We start from the raw sequence: 25015 nt of genomic DNA on the forward strand, positions 1-25015 counted from the left end.
AATTCTCACTTTCACATGCAGTCACACTTACAAATTCGAGAAGAAGCATGCTGATCCTCTTATTTCTGATTCTCCAGATTACTCACACAAATCTCTTCATACATACAGCACATATGTTGTTCTCAAAGTAACCCAGCCATTCAAACATTTACACATACAAAGGCTTGTCATAAAAGCATTATATGCCGCTGACATAATAATATAACAGCATGACAAAGCAGTTATACTCTTTTAAAAACCAGAGGCCACTTCAGTTTCTGAATCAGTTTCCTTATACAACCCCTGGCAAAAAGTATGGAATCACCAGTCTTGGATGAGCACTCCTTCAGACATTTCATTCTGTAAAACAAACTCTGATCAAAAACATGATACAATAATAAGGTCATTCCAAAGTGCAACTTGTTGGCTTTCAGGAACACTCAAAGAAATGAAGAAAAAACATTGTGGAAGTCAGTGAATGTTACTTTTATTGACCAACCACAGGGAAAAAAATATGGAATCACTCAATTCTGAGGAAAAAAGTATGGAATCACTCAAATTGAAGGTAGAAAATAAGGACACACCCAGTCAATTTCCTTTCCCTAAATGGACACCTGCCTCAGATTAGATCTGCTCGTTAGTCTGCAGTTAAAAACACCTGCAGTCATGACACCTTGGAGGGCTGCTGGACGAATTAGAGTGGCAAGAACCATGGCTCCAACAAGAGAAATGTCTCTTGAAACAAAAGAGAGGATTGTGAAACTTCTTGAAGAAGGTAACTCTTCACGCATGGTTGCTAAAGATGTGGGCTGTTCACAGTCAGCTGTATCCAAGATATGGACCAAATACAAACAGCATGGAATGGTTGTTAAAGCCAAGCGTACTGGTAGACCGAGAAAGACATCAAAGCGTCAAGACAAGCAACTTAAGGCCATTTGTCTTGAAAACCGAAAAAGTACAACTAAACAGATGAAGCATAAATGGGAAGAAGCTGGAGCCAATGTATGTGACCGAACCGTAAGAAATCGCCTAAAGGAAATGGGATTTCAATACAGGAAAGCTAAAAGAAAACCATCATTGACACCTAAACATAAAAGAACAAGACTGCAGTGGGCTAAGGAGAGGCAATCATGGACTGTGGATGACTGGATGAAAGTTATCTTCAGTGATGAGTCAAGAATCTGCATTGGACAAGGTGATGATGCTGGAACTTTTGTTTGGTGCCGTTCCAGTGAGATTTATGAAGAGGCCTGCCTGAAGAAAACAACCAAATTTCCACAGTCCTTGATGATATGGGGCTGCATGTCAGGCAAAGGCACTGGGGAGATGACTGTGGTTAATTCTTCTATCAATGCACAAGTTTACATTGACATTTTGGACAGTTTTCTCATCCCTTCAGTTGAACAGATGTTTGGAGATAATGAAATAATTTTCCAAGATGACAATGCATCGTGCCATAGGGCAAAAACAGTGAAGGCATTCCTTGGAGAAAGACACATTCAGTCGATGGCATGGCCTGCAAATAGTCCAGATCTCAACCCAATTGAAAACCTGTGGTGGAAATTGAAAAAAATGGTCCACAAGAAGGCTCCGACCTGCAAAGCTGATCTGGCAACTGCTATCAAAGAGAGTTGGCACCAAATTGATGCAGAATACTGTCACTCATCAAGTCCATGCCTCAGAGACTGAAAGCCGTTATAAAAGCCAAAGGTGGTGCAACTAAATACTAGTGATGTATTTTGAATCATCTTTTGTTTATCTGTTTTTCATGATTCCATACTTTTTTCCTCAGAATTGAGTGATTCCATATTTTTTTCCCTGTGGTTGGTCAATAAAAGTAACATTCACTGACTTCCACAATGTTTTTTCTTCATTTCTTTGAGTGTTCCTGAAAGCCAACAAGTTGCACTTTGGAATGACCTTATTATTGTATCATGTTTTTGATCAGAGTTTGTTTTACAGAATGAAATGTCTGAAGGAGTGCTCATCCAAGACTGGTGATTCCATACTTTTTGCCAGGGGTTGTAGTTATAGCTTTATGTTTGAGTCAAATGACCATTGTTGTTTTGTTCTAAAAACTACAGACAACATTTCTCCCAAATTCCAAAAAAAATATTGTGTCATTTAGAGCATTTATTTGCAAAAAATGAAATAACAAAAAAGATGCAGAGCTTTTAGACCTCAAATAATGCAAAGAAAACAAGTTCATATTCCTAAAGTTTTAATAGTTCAGAAATCAATATTTGGTGGAATAACCCTGGTTTTTAATCACAGTTTTCATGCATCTTGGCATGTTCTCCTCCACCAGTCTTACACACTGCTTTTGGATAACTTTATGCCACTCCTGGTGCAAAAATTCAAGCAGTTCAGCTTGGTTTGATGGCTTGTGATCATCCATCTTCCTCTTGATTATATTCCAGAGTTTTTTTTCCAGAGCAATAATTGAAGCATTAGTCATTGCATGACTGTTTAAAATACTGTTTATTTCACTGTTATATATGTGAACTAATATACAAATAAACACAGTAGACTATATTACGATAAAATTACTATTGTATGATAAATTGATGTAATTATCGGGACAGGTCTACACATACATTAAAAAAAGTAAACATACCTTAAACAGACACAACACAGACAAACACATTAAACTCTAGCTATCCCAGTTTAGTCTGTATTAGTTTTTTATTCACAGAAAATGCTTGCTTGCTCTCTGTAAATGTTGCTTGGTTATCGAGGTCAAATATGAAGCTGTAATTCCAACACAGCGCTCAATGAACATCCCATCCATTAACCTACATCCAACCACAGCTCAGCGGAACTACAGTTCAACTCCAGTCCATCCCTGAGGTAGACAGCACTAATACGTCTGGATACAGAACCAACATTTCCAATTAGTTTTTTTTTTTTTTTTCCTGTGAGGTACACGACCTATCAGCACTGGATGAGCAGAGGCCACTTCCAGAGCCAAATCAGCCATTATGTAACACACAAACCCATATGTTCATAAGGCCACAGATTACACTCTGAGCTGCTGGGTAAGTCTTGTACAGTTGAGTTATGGCCAAACTCATTTCCAGCGGTCCTCAGAACTGGGGCAACATGAGTCCATGTGGATAAGTCACAACATCAGTTTCTGTAGATCAGCTTTAATTCACGCATTCGGTCCAGAACACATCATTACACGCTGGCTGTGGTTTATGTCTGATCTCCACTGCCCTGAGCTTAATGGCTGTACAGTGTGCAGTAAAGATACCGTTTACAGTTTCACACTTTTTTTACAGTTTTTTTACAGCCTGTATCTGTTATGTTTATTGTCTATATATCTGCTGCTGTTTCACATTTTGCTCTCCATGCAACACATCTGTAGTAAGAACAGATGAAGAAGAAGGAAAAGGCAAAAAAACGCCACTGACTTTGAACTGGCAGGGATGGGGTCATCTGATGTGATTTTTTAGATAGAAATAATTAAGAGATAATAAAGAGATAGCTGAATACACATTTGAATGACAGGCTGTTTGAAAACATAAAATCCCATGCATTTGTAGTTTTTTCTACTAGCAGGGTTGTAAGAAAACATTGAAATATCCAAGTATTTTGATATTATGTTCATGCATTATATTTTAATCAATTCTCAAAATCCTAGTATAGTTTTTTTGTTATTACAAATAGTTTATATGTAAAGATTGGCAGCAGACAGTTCACATTGTGTTTAAACCATGACTATCTGATACAGTAGTAGTGTAAATAGTAATAGTGTTGCTGCACACGACTGTGGTTTATACTATGATATATTTCATAAAATTGGACTACACTGCACAAATAAAAGTCTCCACCTGGATTTAAGTAAATAAATAATGTGGACTTGCTGCTGTTGGTCAGGTCTGGGTTCAACAACAGTATGTGCTGATAGAATGAGGTCAGCTGACTACCTGAATATACTGAATATAGACCAGGTTATTCCATCAATGGATTTTTCTTCCCTGATGGCACGGGTAAATTTCATGATGATAATGTCAGGATTCATGGGGCTGGAATTGTGAAAGAGTGATTCAGGGAGCATGAGATCATCATTTTCACACATGGATTGTTCACCACAGAGTCCAGATCTTAACCCTTATTGAGAATTTTTGGGATGTGCTGGAGGAGGCTTTGTGCAGTGGTCAGACTCTTCCATCATCAATGCTGCAAGATCTTGGTGAAATTAATGCAAAACTGGATTGAAATAAATCTTGTGACACTTATAGAAACAATGCCACAGTGAAAGTGGGCAGCAATCAAAGATAAAGGCGATCCAACAAAATATTAGATATTTGGTGGCGACTTTTTTTTGTTCAGGCAGTGTATTTGTGACACTTATTAACATTCACACTTACAGTATATTTCTGACACTTTTATCCATATTGACTTACATTTCAATTAGATAGACAAGTGAGGAGTTAGGAGTCTTACACCCCTATTTTTTCCAGGATGCCCAAGAACATTTCTATATATCTGTAAGTATAGCACTGCACCATTTCTCTGACAAAGCACCAAAAATCCCCAGAAAAAAACAGTAATTTGTTTAAAAAAAATAAATAATTGTAGTGTGTGCATCTACAGCATTAGCCCCTATCCCCTTCCACCTAATTATACTGCAATATGGTTCTAGAGTGAATCGCTGTTAGTAGTATTTGAGCTCAAAAAGTAAAAAAATTGGGGTTTATCAATATAAGCTTAGGATGTTTTTGACTAAGTGAGTGATTAAGTCTATTTGTAAGTTGCTCTGGATAAAAATGTCTTACACTGATTCTGTGTAGTCGTACTATACAAACTGAAATAAAGCTTTTTATTGAGTACAAGAACACTGGCTAGGTGTGAGCTCATTTCAACAGCACAAGAAAAAGTCACAGAAGTGACTTTAAAGAGTTTGACTGGATTGCTATGACAAAAAAGCTTCAAAAACTGACTGAAGAAACAAACACACACACACACAAATAAGAGAGGAATTTAGCCAGGGAGTGAGGGAATGTGGGGCTGCTACATGAGCAGGGGCGCTTTGTCTTCAGCACCACCAAACAACATGTCTGCAACAACTGTCACCAGCTGACACTCTCACACACGTGCACACACACATGCAGTCCGACTGTAACGTAACACAAGCGCGCCTGACTTTCATCAAAAAGAAAACACAACTATATGTTCATTCTAAATATATTGACAAGCATACATTAACATTGTGTTGCTGCAAATATCATATCAACATGGAAGATGCAGTGAGGGGGTGAGGTCATTGTTGTGATGACTCTAATTAAAATACGCTTTGCTGAGCATATCTTTAGCTTTGATTAGTACTTGATAGTAATATCAAGATATGATTACTAATATTTTACAAATATATAACAAACAAAACAACATTTACAACAACTTTACAGCAGAAAGAAAAAAACATCTTAACCATCAATGGAAGTCAAGGTAAAAAGAAATATATACCCTGTATAAACTGCCAAATTTACATTATGACACAAAAACAAGCAAAACTACAAAAAAAACTGTTGTAGAAAATCATTGGGAATGTAGCTGATTGTATATCTCAATATTTAAATTGTTCTCATACTTAAACCTTGTATCTACATTCTTTTTAATTTGACATTACTTAAAGCTGGCAGGTATTCTTTATATTGTATAGACATTTCATGATTTATGGACCAATAGAAATGTCGTAAAATAAACTAGAATAAAATCCTATTAAATTGACTTTTTTTTGTAAGTTTAGAAAGTTTCCTCTTTTCTTGTAAAGATGGAGATTTTGGAGATACAAGGATTTAGCATGACAGCGATCTTTCCAGGACAATTAATATCCCATGAAAAAGTATGTACACACACAGAAACACAGACACAATAACATAGAGTCTTACCTTTCAAGCAGAACATGGCTTTTGCTTTTTGTCTAATAAGGACGTGAGTGTGTCCAGCAGTCCCCTCACTGCCACTCCTCACACAGACGCACAAGCCCGGACACGGGGAACACATGCAGCACACACACACACTTACTCTCAAAACACCGCAAAACACACACCGCTCTCTCTCTCTGATCTGTGTCACTGATTCACTTCAGTCTGGCCCCTCTGTTTCACTCACTCTCTCCAACTCATACAGCACACACACTCCCCCATTCCCTCTCTCTCCTCTCTCTCTCTCTCTCTCTCTCTCACTCACTCTCTCTCACACTCATGTGGCTGCTTTTCCTTCCCTCTCTCTCTCCCCAGACACACACACACATATACACAAACTCTCTCTCTCTCTCTCTCTTACATACAGCATGGTAAGCCTCCAGTTCAGGAACCACAGGAAAACACTCTGAGCTGCCCCTCCTCTCTGGTTCAGACTGGAGCAGGGATGAAACTCTTATCCTTTTATCACTCAGACAAAGCGTCATGTCACACACATACACACACACGCGGCTGTGGGGTGTTTGGGGATGTCAGCAGTTCCAGTATAGGGGTCCGGCTTACCCCTGCCAATAGCACTGTGATGGAGCATAATCATTTAATCCCACACGCTGGCAGACCCCACAGGAGCACTATAGGATTGACCAACTGACCTTTTTTTTTATATCACAGTATTGGCCTTTATGATACTGACATCAATAAAAAAAAAACAATAAAATAAAGTTTTATAAGACATCAGAAAATTAAGGACACCAAATATATACATTAGATACATTTCTGTGGGTGTGGTGACAAATTAATGCATTTGCATAATTCATTAACTAGAGTTTACTCAAATTGTAGGGCCCTTAAATCACCCTAAAATCAGTATCTTGTCATTTGTATGACAATTGCATTCTTTTTAAAGACTTCTCTCTATTGTATTAGGATTAAGGCACTGAGGCATGCTTAAGTTTCAGATATTGTTTGATTCTGACATTCAAACGTGTTTAATTTTTTATTCTAGAGCACCCCAGTAGTAGAACACACAATTGTTACTGTTATGTTATACTGCTTCACCACATATGTAGTAATAGTAGAGTAAATAACTATGTATACTTACATTTCTATATAACTATAAAGCAGCATAGTAGTGCACCAGTTCTCTGACAAATTCAGCACCAAAAAACAAACATAAAAACTATAATATAGTGGACCAGTCAAAAGTTCTCATTCAATGTGTTTTCTTTCTTTTTCAGATTTTTTACATTGTGAATTTAATATTAAAGAAATCTAAGCTATACAGGAACACGTGTGGAATTATTTTGGAAACAAAAAAAAACTAATGTTTTATACTTCAGATTCTTCTCAGTATCACATTTAGCTTTGAGGACAGATCTGCACACTCTTGGTATTTTAGGGTGTACTCACACTAGGCCCGGTTTGGTTGAATCGTGCCGGAGCACGGTTCGGCCCCCTCCCCACTCCCCCGCAGGCCTGCACTCACACTGCGCTAAACGATCCGTGCCCGAGCACGCTTTCGTCAACAGGTGACTTTTGTTTTGAAGAACAGTATGCGCGCGCAAAACAATGGAGTTCAGGATTGTACTGTTGTTTTTGTTTCTCTGGAGTCGTTTTGGGCGTGCAAATACGCAACTGAACCAGAGATTCATTGATTGTGCAACACAGCGATTTACTGCTAATCGTGCTGCACGTGTAAGAAGGTTTTTACACAAGCAGCAGACGTCCAGGGAGAAATTTGCAGCTTTACTCGCGGACTACAATTCACGTTTATCAGTAAGGTAAGAGACGTACTTGCTATATACATAAATAGTGACCAAAGGAGCGAAACATAAAACTCAAGTAATAATAAAATGTGTTTGTTGTTTAGGACTTGTAGATAGTAGTCCTAATTTATTATGGGTAACACTAACCATTATGGTGCTCTTTAGAACCCTTTTCAAAAATATTATATGCAGAATTGTGTATAAAACGTCCTCCGTTTACAGTAGCGTCGCATCACTGACGTCATCTTGATCCGTGCCCTCTCCAAGCGGGCCCGGGCACGGTTCAGCGTACCGTGCCCGGGCACGGTTCGGAGCGATCACACTAGCCAAACGAACCGTGCTTTGGGAGGTAACCGTGCCCGGGCACGGTTCGGATTGCCTAGTGTGAGTACACCCTCAATCTCAGTGTCTTCATGAGGGAGAGTCACCTGGAATAGATTTCTCAGTGTCTTGAAGGAGTTTCTGGAGGTGCTGAACAATAGCTGCTGCTTTTCAATCACACTGTGAAGCTCCAGCTCATCCCAAATCACCTCAAATCACCATCTCAGTTGATCTGGTTTAAGTCAGGGGATTATAGAGGACAAACACTTTTTTTGTTTACTATTTAATTGCATATGTTTCTCTCATAGTTTTTATGTCTTTAATATTAATCTACCCACAATGTAGAAAATAAATTATACAAAAGACATAAGGAAAAAACGTTAAATTAGAAGATGTGTTCAAATTTTTGACTGTTAATTAAAAAAAAAAAGAAATAATTGGAGTATGTGTATTACCGGATTAGCCCCTATCCTTTTCTGTCTAAATTGCAGTATTTAATATAAAATTATCTAGAATTTGGGGTCTATCAATATCAACTTTGGATGTTCTAAATGAATGAATACATTTGTTGAATACAAGTTTTTTAGCTTTTTTATACTTCATGCAGTCATATCATACTTGCAAAACATATTCAAACAGGACTTGAATTGCTGCTACACCTTAAAACCAGCATGATCACAAAGTAATACTGAATTTAGCTTTCAAACATACTGTAATGCCAGTCAGTCAGTCAGTGAGGTTCAGATTGTGAGCCAAAGATTTACTACCATCAAAATATTCAGATTCTCAAACAAAGAGAGCTAAAAGAACAAGAATAAATGAATGGGAGTGAACGTGGCACAATTAAGTGTGAATAAGTCAGCATGGAAACAATGTGCCTGCCATCAGGCCTGAACCTATGAGGGTCATTGATTTCCAATGGGGGGAGTCAAATGGCCTGCACAGAGAATGGCCAAAACTTGCTGACATTGTCAGAGACAAGAAAAACCTCCACCAATAAAAAAAGAGAAAATGCAGCTGTCCTTAACCCTGAGTTCACTTTAAACCTTAAACCCCACTTCATTCCTCAGCTGGAGCTCTGCTCTTCAGCTTTTTTAACAGAGACAAGCTCTGACCGAGTAGCACCTTCCTGCCAGTAATGGAGGCTTCCATGGGAAAATGAGTGTAGTGGTAGAATTCAACCCAGCTGATATGAGGGAACTCAGTAAATGAGGAGATGACCACCTCAGGGTCTTATTTAAAGGGAAAAATCAATGTCTGCAACATTTGCTAAAATCCCTGCTGCTCCATTAAAAGCTGTCCGTGTCTCTTCATGCATGAGTGTGTAAATGTGTGAGAGGGTAAGAGGATGAAAGGGAGTGATCATATGATGCATATATGATACATTATGCTCTGTATGTGAAAGTGTATGTGCGTGAATATCCTAAAGATTATTAAAGAAAATAGTAGCTTTAGAAACTAATAAAATCAAAGCAGAACTCTCTTTCCTAAAACCTCTCAAATACACTCAATACATTTTGACACAATCAAAAACGTTAGATTTGTTATCTTTGTGTCGTTTGAATTCACCACCAGGTAAGGTACATAATTTCATTGATATGTACACTGGATCAAGTGGATTATCATATGGAATTGGAGCTTTCTGTAAACTACAATAATTTCCATACCTACAGAAAATGTCTAAAGGGAGTTTTAGACCTGAGAAGTATGAAAAAAAGGTTTTTACAACATGTTTTAGAATGTTTTGACACTCAGACAAAATGCAGATTCTTATAAATGCTATTCAAATACTCTGTCATGTATGGAACAGTGATTTTATTACATTTTTATTGCACAACTTCCAAGTACCGTTCTTTTCTCACTATAAGGTGCACTTAAAATCGACAGTGTGCCTTATAACCTGGTGCAACTTATGTATGCATTCTACCAGTCAGGTATTAAGCAGCAGTAAAGCCACTCCGCTGAAGTTCAGAGTTACACAGGAGTTTCAGTGAAGTTTTCCTTTTTTTTCAAGGCTGGAGCAGTATTAGCATCAGTTGCTAACCACAGCACTAGCTTATTCTCCATTTAGAGGTGAGTATATTGGACTGTAGTCTGCATGTTTACCGTGTTAAAATAAGCTACATGGGATGAACCGCTAAGCTGATAGCGCCCTGGCCTAGCGGAACACTCAGGGTTCCTCGATGGAGCACTCTCGAGCATTTACTAGCGCTTAGCACTAGCATTGCTGCTATCCGCGGCTAGTGCTGCTGCTAACTGTGCCTAGAGCTGCTGCTAACAACCCTGTTGAAAATGTTGGAAATCTAAGCTTACTGTAAAAAAACGGAAGCACTCACCCAAATAAACAGTTTTTAGGAGAGAAATCTGGGTAGATTAACATCCAGGGCTTCTTTGACTTTTTAAAATAAAAAAATAGTTTTGTTTACTTAGAGGATTCTCCCAGCTTCCCCATTAGAAGGGAAACATGGCAGCACCCTTGTTCCTTACTAGTGTAGCTTAAAATGCACCTTATAATACTGTGCACCTCATTGTCCGTAAAATATGGTAAACAGGATTTCTTACTCTCTCTGTAATGAAATGTGCAGTTAGGTCAGTCTTCTTTTAGCACTAAAGATATCCTTCATATACTTAAAAAAGCATATTGTTGATACAATAAGAAATTTAGCTCGATATGATAAACCCCTTAGTTCAACTACACCCTACGGAAAAAACATGTAAACAGGGCTGAAAAGTTATATTTGTGTTTGGAAACTAGTTGATTTAATTAAACAATAATTTTAACCAGTCAAATATCCAGCTAGAATTCTGCCAGAAGCTTGTTGATGTCTACCCGAAGCATCTACATTCAACTCTTGTACTTGAGGCGTGTATGCAAACGATGGCTGCACAATACACTGAAGAAACTGACATTGCAACATGTTGCAACATAAAAGAATACCACATATTTACAACATTTCTTCAGATATTAAAATTTTTTTTTAATATATTATAAAATCTTTGGCTAGTTAATTTTTTTTCTTTTAATAATAGATATCATCACAAAGCATCTCGGGTCCTTGAGTGAGAAAGTCAGTGGCAAATGTGTACAGAAAAACGTCCTTTGTGCAAGCGTAAGAAAACTTAAAAGGAACCAAAACATAACTTTTACTTTTAATTTTGCACTGTGTATCCTGGATGTTACAGTGATGAACTGACCCACTTCTTTTCCACCGTGACTGAACAATGTCTGAGATTTACAACTCTGCTGTTTGCACCATGTGTGCCACCACTGGTGCCAGCTGCAGATGCTATCAATTACACACTGATTAGCAGGCATGTGATATGCTTGTAACTGCATATGTGAATGGTATGGAATTTGTGGGTGTTTCTCCCAGAATAGCCAGGTTTCTGCCTGAGTGAGCGTGAAAAACATGTGAAACAACGCCCTTCAGTGTAAGCATAATACCCAGTGATTAAATCAATAAAAAACAATATGATAAAAGCTGATCAGTCAGTTAGATAAGCAGCAGAACATGATGTTACTACAGATTACTGCAGCACGTCTCTCAGTAAAACACACAATCCTAACTGTTTGGACTCAACATGTTGAGTTCATAATCAGACATTACGCATCTGTGCATCCAACAATCCACAGACAGCAGCTTATCAGAGCTGACCTCACTGTAGCTCAGCTGTTGGGAAACAATGCAGTGATGCACTCTGTACACAAACCCTCATATTTACGACAAGGCCATTTCCCCTCTTTTATGTCAGGCTATTGGTGGATTAGAGAGTCCTAATGCTCTTACAATAAGCAGATGTAAGTCAATATAGACAGAATTATAGAGAGAAGTGCTCATTACATAAGGTCTCACAATCAGGCCTGAAATCAGCATTTTGGCTTTAGCCCTTTTTTCTGTACATCAGGACCATCCCTGTGTAATCTCCTTAAATTCATCTCATAATAAAAACATCAGGATTGGCTCGGCCAAAATACAGAAGAGATTAACTTACCTGAAAATGATCCAGAAAACGACCACCAGCACCAGGAAAATGAAAGAGAGAAAGAGAGAGAAAGAGAGACACGTTACAATTCAGCAGGCAAGCATAATTAGATATAACACATAGAAGCCAATGAAAGTCTAATGCATCCACTACACTTTCAAAACTACTGCTGAGTTAAAATCTAATATTATCACAATAGCTCTCAGGCTTATGCATTATTAACACTGCAAAGAACAGTAAATTATGGAGATGACTGGGGATCTGTTAGAACACAAGTATTAGACCAGAACTAGACTAGAAAATAATTCAGTGCATCATTAAACCACCAATTTCACAACAGTCTGATTATTTTTTTTATTAGATTTGATTACATTTAAAAATACACTAAATACACAAATTGAAAAAAGAAGTAGAAAATGAAAAAAATATCATAATTAGGTACATCATTTTTAAAACATTATCAGTAGAAACTGTTGAATTGAACATTGTATAGAAAAGAAAATTTAGCGCATATGATGATTTTCATGTGGGCAATGCATGAAAATAGACTGGAAAATGACTGGGTGTAAGATAGCAATAAGCATCACAACATGCCTTGCGTAGGGTGTATGACAGGGTCCTTAATCTTAAGCAAATGGTTACAATTCAAAACAGCTTTTTTAGAGCTTAGCAGATTTTAGTGACGAAATACTGAACCTGTATCTGTCAACATGCAAGATTTTCATATCGACACAGAAAAAGATAATTGGTGTAATTATTTCTGATATTTTAGTTGAATTGCAAGCTTTTACTTTGACACACTAATTGGTTTATTTCATGTTACAGCCAAAAAACTAATTAAAAGAATGATTAATTAATTAAGAGAATGATAATTAGTACACGCCTTTTGAGTGTTTCGAGACGAACAAGGCATATTTTTTGCGCTCTCAAAATACAACACACAGACACACAGACACCAGCACTGATATGCTATAGATCACTAAAATAAGGCCCCCAGTTCTCACTCCATACTTCTGTTAGCTTCTAATCAAACATAGTTTTTGTTCATATATGCTTCATTGTTAAATTCTGAGCTTTCTAACTCTTGTAACTGTTTTACACTGTTTTTCAGGTGCTTCAGTTACCTCAGTTAATATACCATGTAATTATTTGTTGTATTGGACAGGGACATTCCCAAACTTTGCAGTGCCCTGTCCCTCAAAATCACCACATTATATTCGCTATTATATACACTGAAAAAAATTATGAGTAAAATTGACTTTAAAAAAGTTTCGCAACTTTCTGCATTTGCTTTTTTAAAGTAAACTGAACTTAAACTTCCACTCGGTTTCAAGACTTAAATGTTACATAGAACTAAAATATTTAAATTTCAGGAATTATAATATATTATGCATCATAAATTATTTGAGTAATATTGTATAAATTAAGTAATTGTAATTGTATGCAGAAATTAAGTAAAGGTTACTAAAATAAATTTTGCATATATAGTCCCTTTGTGTCTGTGTTTCTTTGTCGGTCTTTTCACTAATATCTGTTGTTTTGTCGTTCCGCGTTTTCTCTAGCCCTTGTTTATTCCTTGTTTATTTCTTTGTTTATTTCCCTTGTTTATTCATTTGTTTTCCTTGCCCAGTTTAGTTTATTCGGTCTGGTTTCAGTTACTCGTTTGTTTCTTTGTTTTCCATGTTTGTTTATGTTATCGATACCCCTCATTTGTTTTGGTTTATCTCTTTGTTTCTCTGTTTATTTATTTATTAAAAGCATTACCTGCGTTTACTTCCGCCTCCTCGTCTTCCAGCCTGGCTCCCTGACACTTTATAACATTTAAGTCCTGAAATCGAGCTGACGTTATACTTCAATTTACATTTTTTACAATTTTCAATTTTACATTGAAATTAAATGTACTTAAAAAAAGCAAATGCAGAAAAAACTTTTGCAAAACTTTTTTACGCAAATTTTACCCTTACTTTTTCAGTGTACCTTAAGAACATGTATACTATGGTGACAGACAAAAATCACAGAACTGCAGTTCTAATCTAGGGCATATTCTCTGGGTCAAATTGATATGTATGTATCTTGACATGGCTGCTTAATCCAAACTGCTCAGGATTCTGGCCATGTTGTCTCAATATTGCAGAGGCCAGTAGAGCCAGATTATAATCTGCTAATCTGGAATTACAGGAGCACTGGGCGACAGCCATGACTGTACTTGACTGGATGTGATAAGACAGAGAGAGACGGTTATGCAACTCTGAGTCAGTGAGGACCACGGTTGGAAAGTTCATGGATTTTATTAGTCACTGACTAAAGTGGAGCGTTCATTAGAAGTCAGAGATGTTTCCTTAGAATGTTAGTCTGTTTTACTGAGGTCAATAGATATAACACTTCATTAGCACAGCGTTACGTGTTTACTAATATCTAGGCTTAATCATTTTTCAGATAAACCAGCTCAAAGCCAGCAGGTTCCGATAAGCCTATAAATATGGGTCAGTGCTTGTTCAGACACGAATACAGACACATTGCTGTTACTGTAAATCAAATAATCATGCAGGGAAAAGTTTGGAGTTTACCAGATGAGGGCTAAAATCACTGCTCTACTTTCACACGCGTGCTCTGAGGACTTTAAATGAGGTCATACATGGAAAAAACTGGGATGAATGAAATATTATTCACTGATAGATTTAAATACAGAATTATCATCAGCCCCGTACTGGAACTGGAGGTAATAATTAAGTGCTGAAGTTTTACTATATGCTGATGTAGCCTGTAGTGAATGTGTATTCACTAGTGCAGCAGATCATTTCCATGGTAATTCTCACCAACTCACTCAAATAAACAGCAAATAGTGAGTAACTCCAGAACCCCTCCAGACAACTGGTGATTCAACTCTGTCCAGGCACAAATTACACTGTTTAACCAATAAGAGAATAAGCACGTGCACTGCTGTACCAAAAAAATGCTTAGACAAAGCATCTTTATGAGAGCAGAGCAAACAGAAATAATAAAATAATAATAAAATAACAACTGTTCCTCATAACTGTAATGACTGAATTAGCTGTAATTTATCTCTAGATAAACATGTAACATGTAAAATTAAATGAAGATCCTAATATGTGCATAAGAAGCAGTGCGTCCCGAAAAAGGGAGTTTCTTTTTACTTTTATTAAACCTGGTCTCAGTATTTTATGCTGGTAAACACACTGTACAAACAGCACAATAGCTGGATTAGTATTAGATACACAGATCTTTGAAATACCTCTTAAAATAATTGTCCAGTTTCTTGTATAAAAAAGTTGTGCTAACTACACTGACATGCCAAAAGTCATGGAATGGCAGCTATTAATGTATACTGGCCAATGTATACATTGTGAAAAAATGCTTTTCATGACCTCATACTACTTTACATTTATTAGGCCCTTAAGAAAACTCTAAAACATCTATAAATCTACAGAGTTTTACAAAACATTCAACAAAAAATACCACCAAAATAGACTGAACAGGAAGAGTCAGTGTTCTTTATGTTGTGAAATCATTCCTCATAAAGAAACAAGACTAGACACTGACTCATTCATATCAATGACTCATTCTTTTCTCTGTAATCATAAATAAATACACACACACACACACACACACACACACACACACACACACACACACACACACACACACACACAAAAACACACACACAAAAACACACACACACATATATACTCTACACTAAACCAAAGATGTACTAGGGCCTATTTTTTGGTTCATGAAGTGTAATGAAGTTATCTCATGGGACAGCTTGGTGTTAGCTACTGTATACGTTGTGAGGTGTTATCTATGGAGGGAGGTCAAACTCTGGCCAGCATGCTCATGACAAGGTGATGTAAATTAGTTACAGTGAGGCCTACAGATCTAAATATAAGATATTCAATTGCTTTAGTTGCAGCAGGCATTTAACCCTCTATAGCATTATAATTAAATATGTTGAGAAAAAAATATTTTAGCCTACTTTTTGGGAGGTTAAGGATCTGAGTTGATTTATCAATCAAAGCATTTGAGAACCACTGTTACAGCATGATTGCCTTGTAGAGTAGAGGCAACAAATAGAACAAATTAAAACAAAATATGAATTTGAACAATAATAAGGGCCGTGTAATAATGCAAAAAGTGGTTTGTTGCTTAAGTGCAACAACCTGCCATAGAGGTAGGCCTGTCATGATAAGATTTTTTTGTGGACGATATATTGTCCCAGAAATGATTGCGATACACAATATTTTTGCAATTTTAAGACTATTAAATGCCACTGACATAATAATAACAGAATAGCATAAAAACGTAATGATACACTTTTTAAAAACAGCAAACATTTAAATAATCATTTATTATAATGAGTTTGGGAATTATATACTCATTTCTTTATCTACTTTAGTCCACACTGTGTGTATGGAGTTACAGTTATTGAAGCATGACTGGCTAAAATACTTTTCACTGTTATTTATGTGAACAAACATACAAATAAACACAACATACGATATTATGATTCTCAAAAATGATTATGGTCATGTTGATTTATTGTACGATAGATCGATATTGCAATTATTGTGACAGGCCTACATAGAGGGTTAACATCCCTCAATCCACAGTGTCTCGGGTGTAACAAGAATGCATCATAGAAGGCATTATCCGCCACAGTGGACAGCACAGTGGGCGTAATGATTGTGGCCGGTTGTATCTGGCAATCAGACATGCAATTTTGGCAGAAATCACACGCAATGTATTCAACAGGTCTATACACGAATATTCCACATTGTGCAGTGTGATTTTGAGGTTCCATGGCAAAAGGTAAAAGTTGTGAGACACAATACGAGCTCCTGTCTCGTGATATACAGCATGTCACTGTGAATACTGGACATACATACTGCCCTACCAAGACTTCCAGTCTGACCAACTGAGGAGGCACTATTGAAAGCATAGTGAATCAAAGACTCTTTTTTAACGTCTTTGCTTCTCAAGGCCTTAAAATCAATCCCGACAAGGTTTGGGACAGCCACCCTAAAGCTCAGCACATCGTCATATTGACACACAAAAACATCCTGTCGCTCAGCAACCAGGCTCTCTGAAATTATGGGTCTACTACAGGGTCTGACAGCCCATAATTACTAGCTCTATTTAAATCAGCGGTTCAGGAGTCACATTTAGGGCACTTTAACTAGGCTTGCATGTACTCTTCGAGGTGCCAAGAGTAAAAATACATGCTTTAAATTTAGTACTGTGCGCTGCAGTGAGTAGCAGGATTATATGTATTTGAAATGGAGGGGATTTTAGGAGGATTTCCTGCCCTGCTTCCTCCTCTGGTAGTGCCTCAGTCTTCCTGCTGCGGCTGCGCTTCATGTCATGTGTCACCGTGCCGTCCTGAAATCCCGCGTCCTTTTTTCCCCTCTTTCGGGACATAACCGGAAAACCTACTCCATTTACATTTCTAAATTCAACACGTATACTTTACCTTTGCTATAGAATTACACACATAGTAAACATGCTTTTCATGACCTCATACTACTTTACATTCATTAGGCCCTTAAGAAATCCCTATACATCTATAAATCTATAAAGTTCTACAGAGAATTCTACAAAAATACTATAACCAAAATACACTGTACAGGAAGAGTCAGTGTTCATTATGTTGTGGAATCTTTACCAGCATAAAACAACTTGTAAAGAAACAATTCCTCATAAAGAAACAAGACTAGACACTGACTCATTCTTTTCTCCGTAATCATACACACACAGTCACACAAACACACACAGAAAATACACACACACTTACTAGTTTTAGTTCTAAAGCCATATAGTTTTCATTATCAGTTCACATATTAAGTTATCAATATTCACCAATTCACTAGTTATTAGTATTCACCAATTTACTGTATGTTGGTTGGCCAGTTCATAATAACTGTATCAAATTAAAAATATTTAATAAATCTTTGATTTCTGAATCTTCTGTATTTCTGCATTACCCTGACCTGAACTGAGACCAGATCTCTCTCTCTTTCTCTCTCTCTTTCTCCCTCTCTCTTTCACACCCACACACACACACACACACACACACACACACACACACACACACACACACACTGTATTATGTGACTCTTATTTTTCAGTACCTGGTGTGACTCTCTAAAGGAGCAATAACCTCAACCAAGTGATTCTGGTAACTCAAGATCTTGCACAACAGGTTAGAGGAATTCTATTTCATCCCTTCCTCCCTTCAAACTGAGATTGAAGGCTTCACTGCAATGGGGCTCCTTCCACAACTGATTGAGAACTTAAACTTTTCCATTTTACCAATTCTTTGAATGTTTACTAGAGTGCTTAGGGTCATTGTCTTGCTGCAAGACCCATGTATGCTTAAGCTTTAGCTTTTAGAAATATTATATTTTCCGTAAATTTGTAGGATCATCAATAATGTAAAGCTATCCTTGGTCTAAAACAGAAAAGCAGCCTCAAACCTTATGATACCGCCACCCCCATGCTTAGCAGCTGGGGCGAGGGTCTTATGTTTAAAAGCAGTATTTGGTTTTCACCAAATATAAATCCCTTTTTATTTAGATAAATTGTGGATTAAATGGTCTAAAGAACATTCTTTCCACAGGTTTCTAGCTGAACGATGTGACGGTTAACTTCCTTTAATATTATTTGCCTTTGGTACATGTTTGCTGGACAACCACACTTTGAGAGAGTGATAGTGGTAATGAGTTTCCTTTATTTTTACATAATTTAACCCACTGTCAACTAATGGAGGCCATAATTTTAAAAATGTTAAACAGTGTGCAGTAAATTAAGAAGCTGGTACTAAATGACTCATTTTGATATGCTGTATTGTTACAGTTCTTATCAATAGTTTCCCCTGTGTTTGAGAGGAAGGTGCAGTAACCAGTCTGACTGTGTTTTGACCCACTAACTTGCAACAAGAAAATTCAAACCAGAGTCTTGCTGCATGTGATTGGCTGGCTTGGACAGATGGATGATTCTGACATACAGTATTCGTACACTTTTTAACCAATAAATGTCCATAATTCAATTCAAGGCAAATTTTCATGACCATCCGATTTTTTAAAACATCAGTGCAGACATGGACAATTTAACAAATAATTAACTAAAACTATAATTAAAATGTATTATAGTAGGTCTAAAATGAATCTCACACACAATCTTTAATAATAAAATGTGTGTCAGATGCGGAGCGCTCCATTCTGCAGGGCTAAATTACTGAATTATCTCTGAGCTGGTGTATTTGTTAGCACAAAATAGATTTTCTCCATCAATAAACTGAAACCCAAAGATTTGTAGACCAAATTTCCATGACTTTTCCAAAACTTTCTGTGTATTTTTATTCTTCCAAAACTTATCCAGGCCTGGATATTGCTATATTTAAATTCCATGACTTTTCCTGTTTTTTCATGACCGTACAAACTCTGGACATAAGCATGGACTGAGAAACTCAGGAGAGCAAAATAAATCAGATTTGAGGTTAAGGAAACGTAAATGTTGCTGCTCAAGTGGAAATTTTGAGACTGCAGACATATAGAAACAAATTGAGCCAGCTAACTCAACCAGGATGAAATGAACAAATAAGAAGAGTGCAAACTGTACCCCTGCTCTTTAAGCAAGTTCCAAAGTTCAACACCTCAAATTCCCCAAATGCCAAAACAGCAGCTGCAGTGAAGAGGCTGCAGAGGTGAGAGGTGAGGTGTGAGGGGCCAGAGGTGAAGAGCTGTTATAAATCAGAGAACACTAAGATTACCCCATGCAGCTCAAACTGGGTCACTGCACTGACTGCACACAGTGACTCAATCAGCCCCGGACAAGCTCTCATTACAGCAGCATAGAATTACTGCCCCAGCTCTAAATCACACACAAACATACAGACACACACATGCATAAAAAAAAGTACATGTGTACACGCAAACATGTATTACATGCATTAGAGTACACAGATCAGACCAGGGGTCAAAAAACAACACAGACCCAGGACATTCGTAACAGGTACATGTGTAAGTAATAAGTAATGTGACTTTTCTAAGCCTAACCCTAAATCTAACACTAAAAATAACCCCAGAAACCAAGCATAAATGCCTTACCATTAACCAGCTCAGGTTAAAATGCACTTTGTAGAAACACAGAAGCATTTCTACTTGCTTTGATATCATAGTTAAGCCCTGCTGTACAAAAACACTCAAACACAATCACAGACAACTGATTACGCGCGGCAGAAACAGACGAGTGGAATATCTGTCCTCATGCACAGACGACAAAAGTGATTTACTTGACAAAAGTAAACAATGAGTCCTCGATTATTCAGGCTAATGCAGACAGGGTGGCTTTCAGCAGCGGACAAAGCGCCTGATGCTGTTTTTCCATCTACTGCATTACAACTAGATCCAGTTACAACCACAGCCTGGAAATGGCATATGCATTTTGTAATACGCAAATAAACACACACACACATGCACACACACACTACATATGTAATGACGACAGCTGTTTAGAAAAGTGTAATAAACTATCAATAAACAGTATTTTTCAGACTATAAGGCACACCAGATTTTAGGGCACTTTAAGTAACACCAGTAAGGATGCCTACATTGAAGTGAGCAAGGGTTTCCCTTCTAATGGGTAAAGTTAACAAAACTATAATTCTTAAAAAAAAAACATTTTCTTTTAAAGTCAAACGAGCACTTAATGTTAATATACACAGATTTCTCTCCCGAAAACTGTTTATTTTGGTGAGTAAAGCACTTCTGTTTACATACAGTAAGCTTAGATTTCCAATATTTTTCCTAATGACGAGTTTTCAGTAAAGTTTTTTTCCAGCACTAAGGCACTTATTTTGCAGAATTAACATTAGCTGCAAACCACAATGCTAGCAGGGCATAAATGCCATTCAATAGTGCTAGCCAGGAACCCTGAGTGTTTTGGTAACTCAGGGCACTATTAGCTAGAGGTTTGTCCCACATGGCTTGTTTTAATACAGCAAACAACTGGAGTACAGTCCAATATACATACCTCTTTACAGCGAAAGAGGCAGCGCTGTGGTTAGCGGCTAATGCTTAGTGCTAGAGAAACTTCACTAAAAACTCACCTTTATAGCATTGATATTTTAGCGGAGTGCCTTTACTGCTCCTTAATACCTGACTGGTAGAATTCATACATAAAGGTGCACCGGATTAAAAGGCACACTACAGATTTTAGGGAAAATTAAAGGATTCTAAGAGAGCCTCATAGTCACAAACATATGGTACTAAAACATTACAATATAATGTTTTACAGGCAGATAATAGTGACTGTGACAGTTAACTCTGTGTTGTGTGTAAACCGCAGAATTTAAGTACAGCTCTGGAAAAAATAAGAGACCACTTAAAAATTTGGATTTCTTTGATTTTACCAAACTGAAAACCTCTGGAATATAATCAAGAGAAGGATGGATACTCACAAGCCATCAAACCAAGCTGAACTGCTTGAATTTTTGCACCAGGAGTAAAGGCATAAAGTTATCCAAAAGCAGTGTGTAAGACTGGTGGAGGAGAACATGTCAAGATGAAAACTGTATTTAAAAACCAGAGTTATTCCACCAAATATTGATTTGTATTTGGAATTTGGGAGGAATATTGTGCGTAGTTTATAGAATAAAACAACAATGTTTTAACATACTCAAACATATACCTATAAATAGCAAAATCAGATAAACTGAATCAGAAACTCCAATTTTTTTGCCAGAGCTGTATATGTTGGGATGTCTTTACAGTTATGGTGACCGGTTTAACAAAAAAATGCCCCCACCATTAAGATATAAGCTATATGCAATTAGTTAGTTTATTATCAAAGCTACCAGTCAACATATGCATCACCACGACAAACCAAATTTCTGTAGAAATCCCTTGTATAGCAGCAGGGTTATGATTTCGCAATATATCAAATCATAACTCAGGTATCATGTTCATGTCAATACCCAACCTTCCTGCATTGATTTTAGTATTATTATAGCAAGGTTTACAAGACCTACATTCAACCCTGACCCTGAGTCATATTTTTAACCATACTCAGCCTAAACCTTGACCTTTAACCTTTACTCTAATCTTGATCCTAACTCTCACCCTAGCCCTGACCCAAAAGTAAATCACAACCTCAACTTTATCCCCAACCCATATATCTTATCCCTAACCATACTAATAAGTAGGGGTGTGCAATATGAATGATTTTATCGTAGCACAATAAATGTAGATACTTTGTCTAAATATCATGAAAAACGTCAGTATGTTTTATTAGAAACATAAGACCTAAACTTATCCCAAACCATACTAAACTCAACTCTAAACTTAACCCTAAACTACACCTTAATCCTAGCCCAACCCTAACCCTAGTACTAGCCCTAATCATACTAACTCAAACCATAATCTATTAACATAACACCTAAACCATACCTTAGTTCTAACCATTACTTTAATCCTAAACCTCACCCTCAACCTACTTCAAAAGAAATTTCAATTTCAATAACTACTGAGAGTGGTCCAGCGGGCTAAGCGCTGCCACTATAATCAGGCTCGCCGGTTCGAATCCTGTTCATGTTGCTTGCTCTCTCTGGGTGGGTAGATGGCGCTCTCTCCCCACATCACTCCAAAGGGTGATGTCGATCAGCACAGGGTACATCTGTGAGATGATGTATCGGAACTGAATTGCTTCGCTTTCCTCCGAGCGCGCTGTGATGCTACTCTGCAATGGCCCATCAGCAGCAGCTCAAAAGGAGGTGAAGTCTGACTTCACATGTATCGGAGGAGGCATGTGCTAGTCTTCACCCTCCTGGTGTTGGGGATCACTAGTGATACGGGGAGTCCTAATGAGTGGGTTGGGTAATTGGCCGTGTTAATTGGAGAGAAAATAAAAAAAAAGAAATATAATTAAGAAAAAAAAAAACTACTGATTACAGTACAGGTTTTAAATGCACAATTAAAAAATAAATCAAACCTATACATAATACATAAGGTACATGTATTTATGAGTGGTTTCTCTTTTAAATAATAAAGCACTAATTGGTCAGAAAAATCCAATACAAACCCAAACACATAGCTAAAAAATAAAATAGATCTATTGGAGCGCATGGACATAAATTAATCAGGGAGTACAACAGCGTCTAACACAGAGAAAGAGTGTACAGCTGCCACAGAGAGACTATCTATCCTCACACACTCACTCTCTCGCTCTCTCTCTCTCATACACACACAAACAGGCTGGCATGCACCCGCACGCTCACATCCCCACCATTCGGTGACATCACCCATTTCCGCTGACTCATCTTGAGGTCAGTGGTGCACTGAATTGACTTGATTCAAAGGCGTGCATCGCTTCTATTTGAGAAAAAAATCATTAAAACTAATGTCTATAAACAGAACGAGAAAACTGTGGTTATGCAACACTTTCACATTTTCAAATCACCTGAAAATTATGAACACAATGCAATAAATCACGATTTTTTGTTGTTTTTTTTCTAGCCATTACCTTTCACTCAGTTTGAGCAAAGACTACAGAGGCCTGCCCCTCCCCCCATACCTGTGCACTAGAGAGAGACACGTGTCAACGACTCGTAGACAAAGGCAAACCTGTAATAAAATAACGACAGTGGCCCAATTCACTGACCACATGTAAACAACTCAGTCCCTCACTTCCTGCTCTTGAAGTCAGCCACAATAGCTCGAGTCACAATAGCCTCAGAGGTCAGAAAACACACACAGCTGCTGCTGCTGCTGGAGCAAAGCTAGGCAGAACAGTGTTGTAGTGATACATACTGTTGTACTTCATACAGAATAGGAAATACATTACAGGTCAAAATGAGTCAAAATGATTTAATATTCAATACACTTTCACACACACAATAACCAACACAACACACCATGAATGAGTCCCAACTACATACTGTTTACTAATTTAAACTAGTTTTTAAGTCTGTAATATACAGATCTGAAAAAAAAACCCCTCTCTTTTTAAACATTTCTCGGACATGAAAATCTCCTAGTTTTGGATTTGCACTGCATTGTTAAACAATAGTATTTATCAAAATCACCCTCAAAAACTGACAAGTTCTGACAGTGTACTGTTAATATTAGAATATAACTAACTTTCTATATTAAACTATTATATACACTTCTATCTACAGCTCTGAAAACAATTAAGAGACTACTTCAGTTTTTGAATAAGTTTCTCTGATTTTACTATTTATAGATTTATGTCTGAGTAAAATGAACATAGTTTTATTCTTTAAACTACAGACAACATTTCTCCCAAATTACAAATAAAAATAGTCATTTAGAGCATTTATTTGCAGAAAATGAGAAATGGCTGAAATAACAAAAAAGGTCAGAACTTTTAGACCTCAAATAATGCAAAGAAAACAAGTTCATACTCATAAAATTTTAAGATTTCAGAAATCAATATTTGGTGGAATAACCCTGTTTTTTAAATCACAGTTTTCATGCATCTTTGCATGTTCTCCTCCACCAGTCTTACACACTGCTTTTGCCACTCCTGGTTCAAACATTTAAGCAGTTCAGCTTGGTTTGATGGCTTGTGATCATCCATCTTCATTTTGATCATATTCCAGAACTTTTCAATTTGGGTTTTTTCAGAGCTGTATAAATATAAAATGTAATTTTGTAGCATTTCTAGTAGTTCATACATTAAGAAAGTCAGATTATTTTCTTAAACAGCTAAAAAAAAATGTGTTTGTTTGAGTTGGACTTAATGAAAATGTGTGCATGTTTGTCCTGAAAGTCTTTTGTAGGTAAGAAGCAGACTTACAACAAGTTCTTAAGCATGAGCCAGATGAGGTGAAATGCAAAAGAACATTTTCATACAAATGCAAATTCACTGTGCTACACTGTGCTACACATACACACAAAATACAAGCACAAAACGATGGATTTATTTTTGTGTCTATTGTCCTTGGATTGCAGTTCTGTGTTCTTTATCTATTACTGCACCAGTGATTTAGCCTAAAAGTTT

At 37.1% G+C, this 25015-nt stretch overlaps 1 protein-coding gene across 3 annotated transcripts in view; it reads right to left on the reverse strand.

The window, feature by feature from the left end:
• Positions 1-25015, reverse strand: part of nhsl1b (NHS-like 1b) — a 160047-nt gene that overhangs the window by 60941 nt on the left and 74091 nt on the right. The window contains exon 1 of one of the 3 annotated variants that reach the window (XM_049483193.1): positions 5877-6169. The exons of the other annotated variants lie outside the window; for them this stretch is intronic. Within the exon in view, the coding sequence (XP_049339150.1) occupies positions 5877-5991 (115 nt within the window). The 5' untranslated portion in view covers positions 5992-6169. Of the gene's footprint in view, positions 1-5876; positions 6170-25015 lie in introns of those variants that run through there. 3 annotated transcript variants of the gene reach the window in all.

Source organism: Astyanax mexicanus, chromosome 1 (genome assembly GCF_023375975.1).
Source record: "Astyanax mexicanus isolate ESR-SI-001 chromosome 1, AstMex3_surface, whole genome shotgun sequence".
NCBI classification, from domain to species: Eukaryota; Metazoa; Chordata; class Actinopteri; order Characiformes; family Acestrorhamphidae; genus Astyanax; species Astyanax mexicanus.